Consider the following 16,475-nt stretch of genomic DNA (forward strand, 5'->3'; position numbering starts at 1 on the left):
TTTCCGCTATCTGAAAGTCCTTATTCAAAATCTCTCCTGGCCATATATGTTTACTGGATCCCCTTGGGAAAGTTGCAGAGCAGCAGAGGTCTAGCCTGTGGTAATAAAATCAGCCATATCTCTGGGGAAGGAGGGATGTACATTTCCTCAGAACCTAAAGACAGTTTTATCTAAAACTAGCAATTTATAAAAATATAAATAATATCTAAGATTTATATAGTACTTATTATGAGCCAGGGACATTACAATTGTTATTTCATTTGATCCCTTCAACAACCCTGGAAGTGAGGTACTATTTTATCACAGATGAGGAAACTGAGGTAGTCAGAGATTAAATGACTTATCCATAGTCACCCAGTTAGATTCAAATTCTGATCTTTCTGACTCAAGTCCATTATGCCATCTAGCTTCCCATAAAATACAAGGAATAAAACTATAACAAATGTATTATTTCCTTCCTTTTCCAGTGTATGACTGAGGAGTTAACTGGGATCCCCTGGTCAGAAGTAGATGAAAAGATCTGAAGTCAACCATTTGCTTTTTCTATCTTTTCTCTCTCTCTCTCTCTCTCTCTCTCTCTCTCTCTCTCTCTCTCTCTCTCTCTCTCTCTCTCTCTTTCTCTTTCTCTCTCTCTCTCTCTCTCTCACTCACTCACAACTAGGCTCTTCCCTGAGGATCCTAGATGTTTGCATACACACATACTTAAGTAACAGTCTCCTTTGCCTTAAACTCCTCAATTCTCTCTTAAGGTAATCATAGGGAATGAAAGAAGAGATTAGCATGATACATTGACCTTCTGGGGCAGCAATCAAAAGATAGACAATGAAGCCTCCTCATTTTTTCAATTAACCTTATTTGGATATCTACTGGGATCAGTGTCTGTACTATGGACAGGGAACTCATGACTCTCATCATTCAAGTTCTTGGGAAAGAAAGATAGTATTGAAGATCCAAAAGGGAAATGGCAACATTCTTTTGGAGTTTTTCAGGGCCCCAATAATTGACAGAAACCAGTTTATATGAAATCTTGACAGCCTCTAATGTAAAAGTTCTAAACCTTTTTAAGCATAATAGACCCCTTTGGCAATCTATGGACCCTTTCTCAGTATCATGTTTTTCAGTGCATAAAATGAAATAGAGAATTACAAGGGGAAACAATCATATTGAAATATGGTTATTCTTTTTTTTTTAAACCAAGTTAATAGAACCCAGATTAAGAATCCATATCAGGGTATTTCATATAATTTTAACTGGCAATTTCTGACATGCCAGGAATAGTGCATCAGGTTTGAGAGGATACTATGACTTATGAAGAATAGACTGAAATGCAGTGAAACATTCAGTATTACTTGAAAGAAAAAAAATATGAATCCAATTTAAAAATTCAATTCATCATACATGGACTAATTATTTAATATGTTTAGAACAAGGTCTTAGTCTGGAGGGAGTTTAAACAAAAAAATGATTCTTTCTGTTGGGGAGCATAATGAGATAATCCTTGATGCAAATAACGAGTCAGCCAGTCAATAAACATTTATAAAGTACTCTCCATGTTCCATTGGGTTCAAAAAGAGGCAAAAGATATACCTTGACCTTTGGGAGCTCACAGACTAATGGAGAAGAAAACAAGAACACAACTATATACGAACAATCTTTATACAGGATAAAGAGGAAATAATTGAGAGAAGGCACTAGAATTCATCAGAGTTTGGAAAGGCTTCTTCTGGGAAATGGAATTTTAGCTGAGATTTAAAGGAGAATAGTGAAGCCAGGAAGTAGATATAAAAGGGTGAGCATTTCAGGTATAGGGGTACAGATAGATACAATATTTAAAGTTATGAGATGGGGTGTTTTTTGTGTAACACTAAGGAAGCTAGTGTCACTGGATCAAATAGTAAATGACACTTAAAAAATTTAGATGATAGATGAATATTTTTTCTTGGTCTCTTGGAATATTTTTGCTTGAGAATCTGATTTATAAGTTTAACCATCACATTCCACAGTGAGGACTTTTTTAACCCTTCCCTTCTATCTTACAATCAATACTATGTTTTGGATCCAATGCAGAAGAGCAACAAGGGATTGGCAATGGAGGTTAAATAACTTTCCCAGGATCATACAGCTAGGAAGTGTCTGGGGTCAGATTTGAACCCAGGACTTCTGATATCAAGACCTGGCTCTCAATCCACTAAGCCAACAACCTGCCCCCGCCATAGTGTTTTAAGTTTGGAATTTCCCACACCTGATGGATTCTATCCATCAGTTTACTTTTGCTTAATTTTTTTTCCTTTATTTACTTGGGAGGTGGTTAAAAGTTTCTAATTAATTATGTTTTTCTTAAATAATATATGAGTCTTAAAAAATCCTGTGAATTCACAATTAGTCATTTTGGCATGTATAGAATGCATGTGTTAGAATTAGGTTCAGTTAAAAGAACAGTAGCTAGAAGGAACTTCTGGGTAAACATGGCTGCAATCTAGACACAACTTGCTTCCCCTCCCCGGCACCAAACGAAATAGACTACCTCAAAAGAGCATAAAAATCACCTTTGGAAGAACAGAGGGACTCTCCAGAATCCCACCGAAATGAAGGTATGTGGGGTTTGAACATTTCCACACTATAAGGAGGAGGAAAAGCTCGCACAAAAATGTGAACTGAGCCGCCCCTCCCCCCCACCCACCAAACCAGAGTAAGCTATCAGAGCGCTCACTGGGACAGCGAGTGAGTGAGGAGCTTCTCTGTCTGGGGGGGGGGGGGAACACCAGGGTCCTTGGGATCTAAAGACTGCAAGGAAACGACCTATCAGGGCAGTTTCACGGGAGAATCCTGCGCTGAGCACAGGGGGCTGTGGAGCTGAATTCTGGGGTGGTTGCTCTGAGCCCCTGGGCGGAGATGAACACCTGGGCAGGCCACGAATATTGCCTGGGTGGTTGGGCTGAACACAGGGGCCCGCGCTCTAAGAAACCTCAGAAGCTGGGAAGAACTAGTCTGAGGCAACCTAAATTCACAGAAAACCCGCCCAGACCCCAGACCAAAAAAGAAAGTGGAATAAAACCATCAAAGGGAAGGCTCACACAGCCCAAAATCAAGCCTCCAAGAAGAAAGGGGGTTGGGGGGGGGAGTGACTATTGAAAACTTTTATGGAGGGAGTACCCAAGGGAAAAAAAAAAGAATGAGGATGAAATGCAAACAAAATCAGAACATGCCTCCCAAAATGGAAACTATCCACAAGCTCTGGAAGATCTCAAACTGGAGCTTACCCAAAAGATGGAAACCTTTTGGGGAAAAAAATGGGAGAAAGAGATCAGCAGTCTGATAGACAAGACTTCACAACTGGAGAAGGAGCTGGAAGCATCTAATAGAAGGGCAGACAAAGCTGAAAAGCAAAACCAGTCCCTAATGACTAGAATTAAGCAACTGGAAGACAGCGAGATTACAAAACAGCAAGAATCAATAAGGCAAAGCCAAAAAATTAATGAATTAGAAGAAAACAGAAAATATCTCACTGAAAAGACTTGGAAAACAGAGGAAGAAGAGACAACCTCAGAATTATTGGTCTCCCCAAAAAAACCAGAGATAAACAAAAACCTCAATGCTATTCTACAGGAGATTATAGAAGAAAATTGCCCACATGCTCTGGAGCAAGGGGGCAAAATAAAAACAGAAAGGGTTCATAGAACACTCTCTATACTAAATCCCCAAAAGACAAGCCCCAGGAATGTAATCGACAAATTCAAGAGCTTCCAGGAAAAGGAGAAAATCCTACAAGAAGCCAAGAAGAGGAGCTTCAGATATAGGGGGGCTCCCATAAGGATCACACAGGACTTAGTGGCTAACACACTAAGAGACCGCAAAACATGGAACATAATATTTAGAAAGGGAAGAGAGCTGGGTCTCCAACCAAGAATCAACTACCCAGCAAAACTGACTACATACTTCCAGGGAAAAGTATGGGCATTCAACAAAATAGAAGATTTCCAAGCATTTGCTAAGAAAAGACCAGAACTAAGTGGAAAATTTGATATCCAATTACAGAAAGCAACAGAAATATGAAAAGGTAAATATGAAAAAAAGTAAAAGGAGGTAAATCTTATCTTTTTCTTTAAGTCAAACTCTCTTCTATAAGGACTACATTTATATCAAATTATATATATTAATATGTGGGGAAAATGTATTGTGTAACTCTCAAAAATTGTATGCATCATAAGAGTAATTAGAAGAATCATGTGTAGGGAAAGATTGGGGCATCATGAAGATTTGGTGAATGGGGGGGGCAAAGAAAAATAAGGGAGGGGGGAATAGTCGATAATACTGACATTTACTTCAAGAAATAGGGTGGGGGAGACTAAATAGAATAATCTTTCCCATACAAAGATACACATGGGAAGAGGAGGGGAAGAAATCTCATATGAGAAGGAGAGGAAGAGAGCTTGAAGTAGAATTACTTAAACCTTACTCTCAGTGAAATCAAATCTGAGAGGGAATAACATCTAGATCCAGTGGGATCCTGAATTCTATCTTATCCAACAGAGTAAGAAAGAAAGGAAAATCAAGGAGGGGGAGGATAGAGGGAGTATAAAAAGTGAGGGAAGGAGAGGGGGAAGGTGAAAAGGAGCATAAAAAGGGAGGGGCTATAAAGGGAAGCATATCAAGGGAAGTGACAAGGAGGACTGACCTAAAGTAAATCACTAGTTCAAAAGGATATAGCTAAAGAAGAAAGGTCAGAACTAGGGGAAGATATCAACATGCCAGGGAATCCACAAGTGACAATCATAACTTTGAACGTGAATGGGATGAACTCACCCATAAAACGTAGACAAATAGCAGATTGGATTAGAACCCCAAACCCTACCATTTGTTGTCTTCAAGAAACACATATGAGGCGGGTTGATACTCACAAGGTTAGAATTAAAGGATGGAGTAGATTTTGGGCCTCAATTGATAGAAAGAAGGCAGGAGTTGCAATCATGATATCTGACAAAGCCAAAGCAAAGATAGACCTGATCAAAAGGGATAGGGAAGGTAAATATATTCTGTTAAAAGGGAGTATAGACAATGAGGAAATATCACTAATCAACATGTATGCACCAAATGGTATAGCATCCAAATTTTTAATGGAGAAACTAGGAGAATTGAAGAAGGAAATAGACAGTAAAACCATATTAGTGGGAGACTTGAACCAACCACTATCAAATTTAGATAAATCAAACCAAAAAATAAACAAGAAAGAGGTAAAAGAGGTGAATGAAATCTTAGAAAAATTAGAGTTAATAGACATATGGAGAAAAATAAATAGGGACAAAAAAGAATACACCTTCTTCTCAGCACCACATGGCACATTCACAAAAATAGATCATACACTAGGTCACAGAAAAATGGCACTCAAATGCAGAAAAGCAGAAATAATAAATGCAACCTTTTCAGATCATAAATCAATAAAAATATTGATTGGAAAAGGTACATGGAGAGCCAAATCAAAAATTAATTAGAAATTAAATAATATGATACTCCAAAATTGGTTAGTTAGAGAAGAAATCATAGAAACAATTAATAATTTCGTTGAGGAAAATGACAATGGTGAGAAATCCTTTCAAACCTTATGGGATGCAGCCAAAGCAGTACTTAGAGGAAAATTCATATCCATGAGTGCATATATTAACAAATTAGGGAGGGCAGAGATCAATGAATTGGAAATGCACATCAAAAAACTTGAGAACGAACAAATTAAAAACCCCCAGAAGAAAACCAAAGTAGAGGATCCTAAAAATTAAGGGAGAAATTAATAAAATAGAAAGTGATAGAACTATTGAGCTAATAAACAAGACTAGAAGCTGGTACTTTGAATCAACAGACAAAATAGACAAAGTACTGGTCAATCTAATTTAAAAAAGGATAGAAGAAAGGCAAATTAACAGCATCAAGGATTAAAAGGGGGACCTCACCTCCAACGAAGAGGAAACTAAGGCAATCATTAAAAACTACTTTGCCCAACTATATGGCAATAAATATACCAACCTAGGTGATATGGATGAATATTTACAAAAATACAAATTGCCTAGACTAACAGAAGATGAAATAGATTTCTTAAATAATCCCATATCAGAAAAAGAAATCCAACAGGCCATCAAAGAAATTCCTAAGAAAAAATCCCCAGGGCCTGATGGATTCACCAGTGAATTCTATCAAACATTCAAAGAACAACTAACCCCAATATTATACAAACTATTTGACATAATAAGCAAAGAGGGAGTTCTACCAAATTCCTTTTATGACACAAACATGGTACTAATTCCAAAGCCAAGCAGTCCAAAAACAGAGAAAGAAAATTATAGACCAATCTCCCTAATGAATATAGATGCAAAAATCTTACATAGGATACTAGCAAAAAGACTCCAGCAAGTTATCAGAAGAGTCATTCACCATGATCGAGTAGGATTTATACCAGGGATGCAGGACTGGTTCAATATTAGGAAAACCATCCACATAATTGACCACATCAACAAGAAAACCAATAAAAATCACAGGATTATTTCAATAGACGCAGAAAAAGCCTATGATAAAATACAACACACATTCCTATTAAAAACACTAGAAAGCACAGGAATAGAAGGGTCGTTCCTAAAAATAATAAACAGCATATATCTAAAACCATCAAATAATATCATCTGAAATGGGGATAAACAAGATGCATTCCCATTAAGGTCAGGAGTGAAACAAGGATGCCCATTATCACCTCTATTATTTGACATTGTACTAGAAACACAAGCAGTAGCAATTGGAGAAGAAAAAGAAATTGAAGGCATTAAAATTGTCAATGAGGAGACCAAGTTATCACTCTTTGCAGATGACATGATGGTCAACTTAAAGAATCCTAGAGATTCAACCAAAAAGCTAATTGAAATAATCAACAACTTTAGCAAAGTTGCAGGATACAAAATAAACCCACATAAGTCATCAGCATTTCTATATATTTCCAACACAGCTCAGCAGCAAGAACTAGAAAGAGAAATCCCATTCAAAATTACCTTAGACAAAATAAAATACTTAGGAATCTATCTCACAAGAAAAACACAGGAACTTTATGAACACAACTATAAAACACTCTCCACACAACTAAAACTAGACTTGAACAATTGGAAAAACATTAACTGCTCATGGGTAGGACGAGCCAATATAATAAAAATGACCATCCTACCCAAACTCATCTATCTATTTCATGCCATACCCATGGAACTTCCAAAAAAATTTTTTACTGATCTAGAAAAAACCATAACAAAGTTCATTTGGAAGAACAAAGGATCAAGGATATCCAGGGAAATAATGAAAAAAAAATAAAAAGGAAGGGGGCCTTGCAGTCCCAGATCTCAGACTATATTATAAAGCAGGGGTCATCAAAACAATTTGGTACTGGCCAAGAGACAGAAAGGAGGATCAGTGGAATAGACTCGAGGTAAGTGACCTCAGCAAGACAATATATGACAAACCCAGAGATCCCAGCTTTTGGGACAAAAATCCACTATTTCATAAAAACTGCTGGGAAAATTGGAGGACAGTGTGGGAAAGATTAGGTTTAGATCAACACCTCACACCCTTCACCAAGATAAATTCAAAATGGGTGAATGACTTGAACATAAAGAAGGAAACTATAAGAAAATTAAGCGAACACAGAATAATATACATGTCAGACCTTTGAGAAGGGAGAGGCTTTAAAACCAAGCAAGACATAGAAAGAGTCACAAAATGTAAAATAAATAATCTGGAATACATCAAATTAAAAAGTTTTTGTACAAACAAAACCAATGTAACTAAAATCAGAAGGGAAGCAACAAATTGGGAAACAATCTTCATAAAAACCTCTGACAAAGGTTTAATTACTCAAATTTACAAAGAGCTACATCAATTATACAAAAAATCAAGCCATTCTCCAATTGATAAATGGGCAAGGGACATGAACAGGCAGTTCTCAGCCAAAGAAATCAAAACTATTAATAAGCACATGAAAAAGTGTTCTACATCTCTTATAATCAGAGAGATGCAAATCAAAACAACCCTGAGGTATCACCTCACACGTAGCAGATTGGCTAACATGACAGCAAAGGAAAGTAATGAATGCTGGAGGGGATGTGGCAAAGTAGGGGCATTAATTCATTGCTGGTGGAGTTGTGAATTGATCCAAGCATTCTGGAGGGCAATTTGGAACTATGCCCAAAGGGTGATAAAAGACTATCTGCCCTTTGATCCAGCTATAGCACTGCTGGGTTTGTACCCAAAAGAGACAATAAGTAAAAGACTTGTACAAGAATATTCGTAGCTGCTCTCTTTTTGGTAGCCAAAAATTGGAAAATGAGGGATGCCCTTCAATTGGGGAATGGCTTAACAAATTATGGTATATGTTGGTGATGGAATACTATTGTTCCAAAAGGAATAATAAAGTAGAGGAATTCCATGGAGACTGGAACAACCTCCAAGAAGTGATGCAGAGCGAAAGGAGCAGAACCAGGAAAGCATTATACACAGAGACTGATACACTGTGGTACAATCAAAGGTAATGGACTTCTCCATTAGTGTCAATGCAATGTCCCTGAACAATCTGCAGGGATCTAAAAAACACTATCCACAAGCAGAGGATAAACTATGGGAGTAAAAACACCGAGGAGAAGCAACTGCTTGACTACAGGGGTGGAAGGGATATGACTGAGGAGAGACTCTAAATGAACACTCTAATGCAAATACCAACAACATGGAAATGGGTTCAAACCAAGAACACATGTGATACCCAGTGGAATTGTGCATCAGGTATGGGAGAGGTGGTGGGAAGGGGTGGGGGGAGGAAAAGAAAATGATTTTGTTTCCAATGAATAATGTTTGGAAATGACCAAATAAAATAATGTTTAAAGTGAAAAAAAAATAAAGAAAAGAACAGTAGCTAGACTATAGGACTTGTAATCAGGAAGACCTTAGTTTAAATCTTGGCTCAAATACATACTGTATGCCCTTGGGTAAATCACTTAACCTCTCTGTATCAATTCTCTCTTCTATGCAGGGAATAATCATATCACCTACCATCCAAGGTAGTTGTGAGAATAAAATAAGTTAATGTGTGAATTAATTTGTGAACCTTGGGTCAGTATATCAATGGGAGCTATCATCATCTCATCATTAGAAGATATCATGGCCAAATGGAAATTATCAATAAGGAAAGAGTTAGAGGACCTAAGATCAGATCTGAATTTGATATGCCCTAATCAATGTGAACTTTATAAAATTACCTAACCATTGTGGACCTTGGTTTCCTCATCCTTAAGAGGAAGGCCAATGGATAATATTGTCTTTGAGTCTCCTCTCAGATGTAGATTCATGATCTAGTATTATATTCTTGATTTTTTAAATTCAGTTCTGTCATGCTTTCTTCCATTTCTCTGCTTCTGAGTAGAAAAATGTGTTCCAATTCCAAAGTTTCTACCCTTTTTGGAAAGCTGCATTATCTATGTGATATTATTTACTAATTATTACTTTCTTCTATGAGAACTTTAATTTCTTTTCTAATTTCTTTTTATTTTTAAATATTCTATTTCTTTTTGGAAGTGATCCAGGAATTCATTTTCTTGTTCCATTATTTTTCAAGAGCCTATAGAAATTGTCTTTATTTTATATGAAGCCTTATATTCATTTTCTATCATTATGTATTATCTGTTTATTACATTTGTGTGTGTACATATATAATCACATTTTTTTCCTTCTCTCTTTAGGTGTCTCATTGATCTGGTTAGTGGTTGGTCTATTTCCAACTTTTCTCTGTCAGCCTTCTTGCCTTTTCTCTGTCTTTTCCAGGTAATTGTATGTTAAGTCCCCATAGTAATTAGCCTTTATCTTATTGCAACCCATTTCTTCTCTCTAGTCTAGACTTAATTATTTTTTTCATATCGATTCCTTGATTTTGTTAATGCAACTGGGTCTCACAAGTGAGCAAATTCAAAGAAATTTCCTCATTAAAGAATATTTAAAATGATGAGACTGGTCACTGCTAAAGTGGGAATGGCAGAAATACCATTTGAAATGAAAAGACTACATTTAGGCTTACAGAGACCTTTCACATTGGGCACAGAGTGACCCAAGTTGGGACTGAGGGTTAAATTCTTTACTTAGCATTCTGATTTTATTCAACATATATTGTGTTTTTTTTTTCTTTCATTCTCATTAAATATTTGATGCATAAGAACACTTGGCACACGTCTTATTATTTTGGGGAACAAAAATGAGAGTTATAGAGAAAACTACTAATTACCATCTTACCATAAGTTTTGACTAGACAGAAATTTTGAAAGGACAATTCCTTATTTATAATTTTATTTCTTAAAGAAAACATAAATTTGCAAATTTTAATTTTTTAAATTGTGGACAAAACATAAAAGACATAAAAAGAAACATAAACAAAGGAAATCTAAGAGTCATTGATGAGTAAGAATGGTGCCAAATAGATTAAAAATCAAGAACTAATTTATCTTTTAATTAAAGTTTATAACAGAAAAAGAATCTGCAAAAGAAGTAGTTAAACTATGTCAAGAGTAAATGAACTGGAAAGTATTAGCCCACTATTTAAGGGACAATAGTGTAGTATTGACAGATGATGGAGAAGACAGTATGATTCATTTTTATTTCCATCAATCCCATTGTGGAGAAGGCTCTTTATAAGCAATAGAAGCTTTTAGATAAACTTTTTTTGTTTATTAGTCACTTAAAGAGATATATAATGAGTTGCTAAGACATTTATAGTTAGTTCTGATTCTCATTTTTGTCTTCCCACTATAGCCACCACACATACTTCCTGTTTTCATGAATTTTGAACTATTATACTACCTTCATAAAGAGTCATTCAAATAAGTTTATTGACATAATCCTTGGACTTCAAGAAAGTTAATTAATCAATGAATTGAAGTTTGATCACTGTCCATTATCCTATACCATTCTCAATGTCAAAATCTCTAGTCTTCACACTATATGCTGATACTGGCTTTAGATAGACAAAAAAAAAAAGATAAATCTTAACAGAACAATAGTGTCAAGGCAGAATAAATCAAGAGAAAGGGTCAAAAATCATTTAGTTCTTCCAACACAGAAAAGAATAATATTTCCTGTCTCCATAAGTATGGTTCTTCATCATGAAGACAATACTGTCTTCATCAGTAGGGTTCTGATTCAGATGTTATGGGACTTGGTATCCTTGGATCCCACAAAAAACCTTATAACACAATCCCGGATCTGCTTGGTTTTCACACCATAAACAATGGGGTTCATAGTTGGAGGCAGGAGGAGGTAGATGTTGGCAATGATAATGTGGAGAGAGTGGGGGATCCTGTGACCCCCAAAGCGGTGAGTAAAAAATGAAAAGAAAGCTGGGGTATAGGAGAATACAATGGCACATATATGAGCTGTACATGTCCCAAAGGCTTTCTGTCGAGCATCTGCAGATGACAGTTTGACCACAGCCCTCAAAATCATGGTGTAGGACACTGTGATACAGAGAATATCAAAGCCCCCAATCAAGAGGGCAACCATGAGACCATACACAGCATTGATTTTAACATTGCCACAGGAAACCTTGGCCACAGACATGTGGTCACAATATGTGTGAGGGATGACATTTCCTCGGCAGTAGGGCAGTCGCTTAGTGAGTAAAGTGAAGGGGATAACAAGTATCACTCCCCTTAAGAATGTAATAAACCCAGCATTGGCAATGATAGGATTGGTGAGGATGGTGGCATAGCGCAGTGGATAGCAGATGGCCACGTAGCGGTCCAAAGCCATGAGCATAAGGACTCCAGACTCCATCAATGTGAAGGTGTGGATAAAGAACATCTGGGTCAGACAAGCAATAAAATCAATTTCTTTGAGGTTAAACCAGAAGATGCCAAGAGTATTAGGCAGTGTGCTTGAACACATTATGATATCAGTGAAAGAAAGCATTGCAAGGAAGAAATACATAGGCTTATGGAGGGAATCCTCATAATGAATAAGACAGAGTAGCCCACAGTTTCCCACCATGGCCACAATGTACATGGAGCAAAATGGAAGGGAGATCCAGATATGCATGTCCTCTAGTCCTGGAACTCCATTCAGGATGAATGAAACTGGAGTCAGAGTAGTTGCATTGGTCCTTTGCATGACGGATATAGGATGGTCCCGTGTTTAGCTTTCAGCTGCAGTGTCTTCCTCTAGTGGAAGAGAATTTGGAAGAAAAAATATTTATTGCTACCTCCATTTTCTCTTTAATCCAATACAAAAGAATTCATTAAGTTCAAATCCTTTTATAATGTTTCATCATCACTTTAAGATTATGTAATTATAATGTAAATAGTTTTTTAGCCTGAGTTCAGAGAATGCATTTCTTCATATTATATATGTGTGTATACAGATAGATAGATAGATGGATAGATAGATAGATAGATAGATATACATTTACAAGCCGATCCATAGAGTAAGCTTGCAAAAGCAAGCTCCTCAGGCTCTAAAGGAAATCCATAAATTTTCCATGAAAGAAATACACATTGACACTTGAATCAATAAAGCTGTTTGTGCCAAAGGAATAAAAAATATTCTATACAGTATCTGAGTGTGTGTGTGTCCAGGAAACACAATGAGGATGAAAAACCACCAAACAAGCTGTATATTCTGGTTTCTTATTTGTCTGTCAATACTTTTAAATGCCTACAGATAGTTAATGTGTAAAAAAACTAAATTTAATTTAATTTAAATAAAGTTTTAAAATATCAGCTGCCAGAAAAAACATTTTATCATACTTTATCATCATAATAAATACATATATAGTAATAAATAAATGTCATTATGGCCTAAGCAGAGAATTTATGCCTGTACATCTTTGTATATCTATTAATATATATTTATATTCATATGTGTATATTCATATACCTATGCCACTTGCTACACTCATCAGTGCACATATTTTTCTCCTTCATGGTGGAGGGAGAGCTACATTACATAGTTTGACCACAATTAATTCCTTTTATTATTTCTGTGACTCAAAAATTCATAAAAATTTGTTTCTTATGTAGTTGCTTATTGTAAGTAAAGCATATAGCTTTGTAACAAACTTTTGTGGAAATAACAAAGTTTAAAATACTTAGCCTGACATTTAAAACATCTGTATTCAATCTTCCAGTCTAACCTAACAAAGCTATTTATCAGAATCACTGGGAACCACAGAACTCAGGAATTAGATAGCATTTTTCCTTGGATGTGATCGCAGGAAAAAAAATAGGATCTTATTCTTTTTAGACCAAGAATACCCCTCCAAATGAAGAACTGCAATGATGAAGAATCCATTACCTCCCAAAGTAACTAGTCACCTTTGGAATAGCTATAATTTTTAATATGCTTTTCCTTAAATAAATCTAAATGTCTTTGCAACTCTAGCCATTTTTCCTAGCTGGTGCCAATTGGGACAATCTAATCCCTCTTTAAAAAAAAAACAAAAACAAAACAAAAAAAACTTTTACCTTCTGTTTTAGAACTGATGCTAAATATCATTTCCAAAGCAGAAGAGCAGTAAGAGCTAGGTAATTGGGGTTAAGTGGCTTGCCTACTGTCACACAGTGAGGAAGTGTCTGAAGTCATATTTGATCCCACAATCTCTATGTCTGGTGCTCTATCCACTGAGTCACTTAGCTGTCTCTTTAATCCTTTTCACATACTAGGCTTTTGAGAATTTAAAGATAGATGTGATCTCCATCTCCAGCCACTCAAACATTGTCATTTCCAAGTTAAACATTTTTAGCTCTTTAAAATTCGCCTTTATAAGGCAAAACCTTAAAGTCAATCAACAAGCTGATGAGCCTTCAGGAAACTACACCCCCCACAAACCCCAAATCAGTGTTCTCCCTAAAACTGAACTGAGATTTCAGGTGTAGTCTGGCATGCAGAGTATATATAGCAGGAATGTTCCCATTCTCATCCCGGATACTACAATGTTCTTAATGTTGTCTAACAGGCCATCATCTTTTTTTTTTACCAAAAGGCTCAACAGCTTTTATTAAATAAACAAACAAAGAGTTATACAATGAAGTAGAAATGGAATACATTTGGTTGTATATAGGACACACATTTGGTGCTAGTTATTTAGACAAAATTAGAAGCAGTTAAGGTGTTTTCTCAGTTTGAATTTTCTGGTTCTGAAAGAAGTTTGTATTGTGTTTCAAAATATTCCTATATGAATAGCATATAAAAGGCTTTTATGGAGCCTGATTCTGATGATGTCTTTGTGGACTCATTATAGCCCTTGGACCCACAATAACCCTTCGAAGTTTTTCACATGGACAAGCTACTAACTAACCATGCCTCCAATTTTCTTTTAAAGACAAGTGAAGTTAATTTTTTTAACATGGATTTTGAATTTTTGGTGGAATGAGAAAGACCCAAATTAGTATAAGAAATTCTTGTTATGGAAACCTCCTTTCAGTGATAAAGATGGGCAACACCTATAATTTTAATTATAAAATAGATTCCTAACCCTATCCTTCTCTTTATCAACAATTTTCTGTCTCTAATATTTCTAGGACAGACTAAAAATTCTTTTATAATAGAATAATAGAATCTGTTTTATAATTAAAATTTCATATAAATTCATAAAATTAAATTTTCATATAATAGTGCCTTTTTCTATTCACTATTCTAGATAAAATAGCACGTTTACTTTTCCACATTCATAAAGTTCCCTCTTTTGCCAGTCACCCTGATATAACCTTTGCAGCTCAAATGTTCACCTTTCTCAACTCTGCCTCTTTGAATTCCTTGCTTCACTTAACTCTTATCTCATATGAAATCTCTGATCATGAGAAGCATTTTTTACTCTTCCCCAGTTTTTAATGGTCCCTTAAAAATACTTCATATAATTAAAATGACCTGGATACTTATTTAATGTCATCCTAATTAAATTTTATTGAACTAGAAAAAATAACAAAATTCATGTGGAAAAACAAAAGGTCAATGATATCAAAGGAAATAATGGGTATAAATGTTAGGGGGAAAGGTACCAGTACTAGATTGTGAGCTATATTATAAATCAGTAATTATCAAAACTATTTCATACTGGTTAAGAAATAGAAAAGTAGATTAGTGGAACAGAATAGACTACAACAAATAGTTGTAATAGTAATCTTGTCTTTGACAAAGGTAAAGATCTAAGTTTTTGAAATAAGAATTCACTATTTCATAAAATTTTTTGGAAAAACTTGAAGGCATTTTTGTCTTACAGCAATTGCCAAGATAAGACCAAAGTGGATACATGACTGAGGTATAAAAGGAGATACTATAAACAAATTAGAAGAATGGGGATCATATTTCCTATCAGATTTATGGATAGAAGAATTTATGAATAAACAAGAGACAGAAGACATTGTGAAATGCAAAATGCATGATTTTAATGCATTAAATTGCAAAGGTTTTATACAAATAAAACTAATAAAGCCAAGATTAAATGGAAAGCAATACATCAATGGGATGGCAGGATTTATAGGCAGTTTCTCAAATAGAGGTCTCATATCTAAAATAGAGAACTTTGTCAAATATACAAGAATATGAGCCATTCCCCAAATGATAAATGCTCAAACTATATGAAGAGATAGTTTTTGGATGAAGAAATTAAAGCTATATATAACTACTTGGGGAAAAAAGGCTTTAATTCATTATCTATTAGAAAAATGCAAATCAAAACAACTCTAAGGTATCATTTCACAGCTATCAGATTAACTAAAATAATAAGAGAGCAAAATGACAGATGTTGGAGGGGATGTGGAGAAATGGATACTCTAACACATTGTTGGTGGAACTAGGAAGTGATCCAGCATTTTGGAGAGCAACCTGAAATTATACCCAAAGTTGTAAAACTGTTCATACCTTTTGACCCAGCAATATCACATAAGATGAATTACCTAACATGATCAAGGGTAAAGGAAAATAAACTATATGCTTTAAAATATTTGTAGCACCTCTTTTTGTGGTGACAAAGAACAGAAACTAGAGATGTCTATCAATTGGAGAATGGCTGAACAAGTTGTAGTATGTGATAGTTGGAATATTATTGTGCCATAAGAAATTACAAACGAGATGAATCACACAAAAACCTGGATACACTTATATGAAATGATGCAATGTGAAGTAAGCAGAATGAAAAGAACATTGTACTCAGTAACAATAATATATGATTAACTTTCAATGACTTAATTATTATCAACAAGGCAAGGATCCAGGACATCTCTAAAGGACTCATAATGAAAAAGAATATCTATAATGATAGAAATAGTAGTCTAAATGCCAATTGAAACATACCATTCTTCACTTGATTTCCTCCATGAACTTTTCTCTAACATCAGCAATATCTTATTTCACAATATGATAAACAGAGAAATCTGTATCATAAGATAATATATATGTAATATATATATATACAACTTACATACAAG

The 16,475-nt window shown here is 35.3% G+C and overlaps 1 protein-coding gene across 1 annotated transcript; it reads right to left on the minus strand.

Moving 5' to 3' along the window:
• Positions 1-10,674: 10,674 nt before the first annotated feature.
• On the minus strand, positions 10,675-12,810 carry LOC100021318 (olfactory receptor 52N4-like). The gene has a single exon (XM_001365694.2). It carries the CDS (start codon positions 12,160-12,162, stop codon positions 11,197-11,199), a length of 966 nt encoding a protein of 321 aa, XP_001365731.2. The 5' UTR covers positions 12,163-12,810; the 3' UTR covers positions 10,675-11,196.
• Positions 12,811-16,475: the final 3,665 nt, after the last annotated feature.

The sequence above is a fragment of the Monodelphis domestica genome, chromosome 4 (genome assembly GCF_027887165.1).
Source record: "Monodelphis domestica isolate mMonDom1 chromosome 4, mMonDom1.pri, whole genome shotgun sequence".
Taxonomy (NCBI): domain Eukaryota; kingdom Metazoa; phylum Chordata; class Mammalia; order Didelphimorphia; family Didelphidae; genus Monodelphis; species Monodelphis domestica.

Bases quoted from the DNA above. Each gene is read 5' to 3' on its own strand.
- LOC100021318 (XM_001365694.2), bottom strand. From the start codon at position 12,162: ATGCAAAGGACCAATGCAACTACTCTGACTCCAGTTTCATTCATCCTG.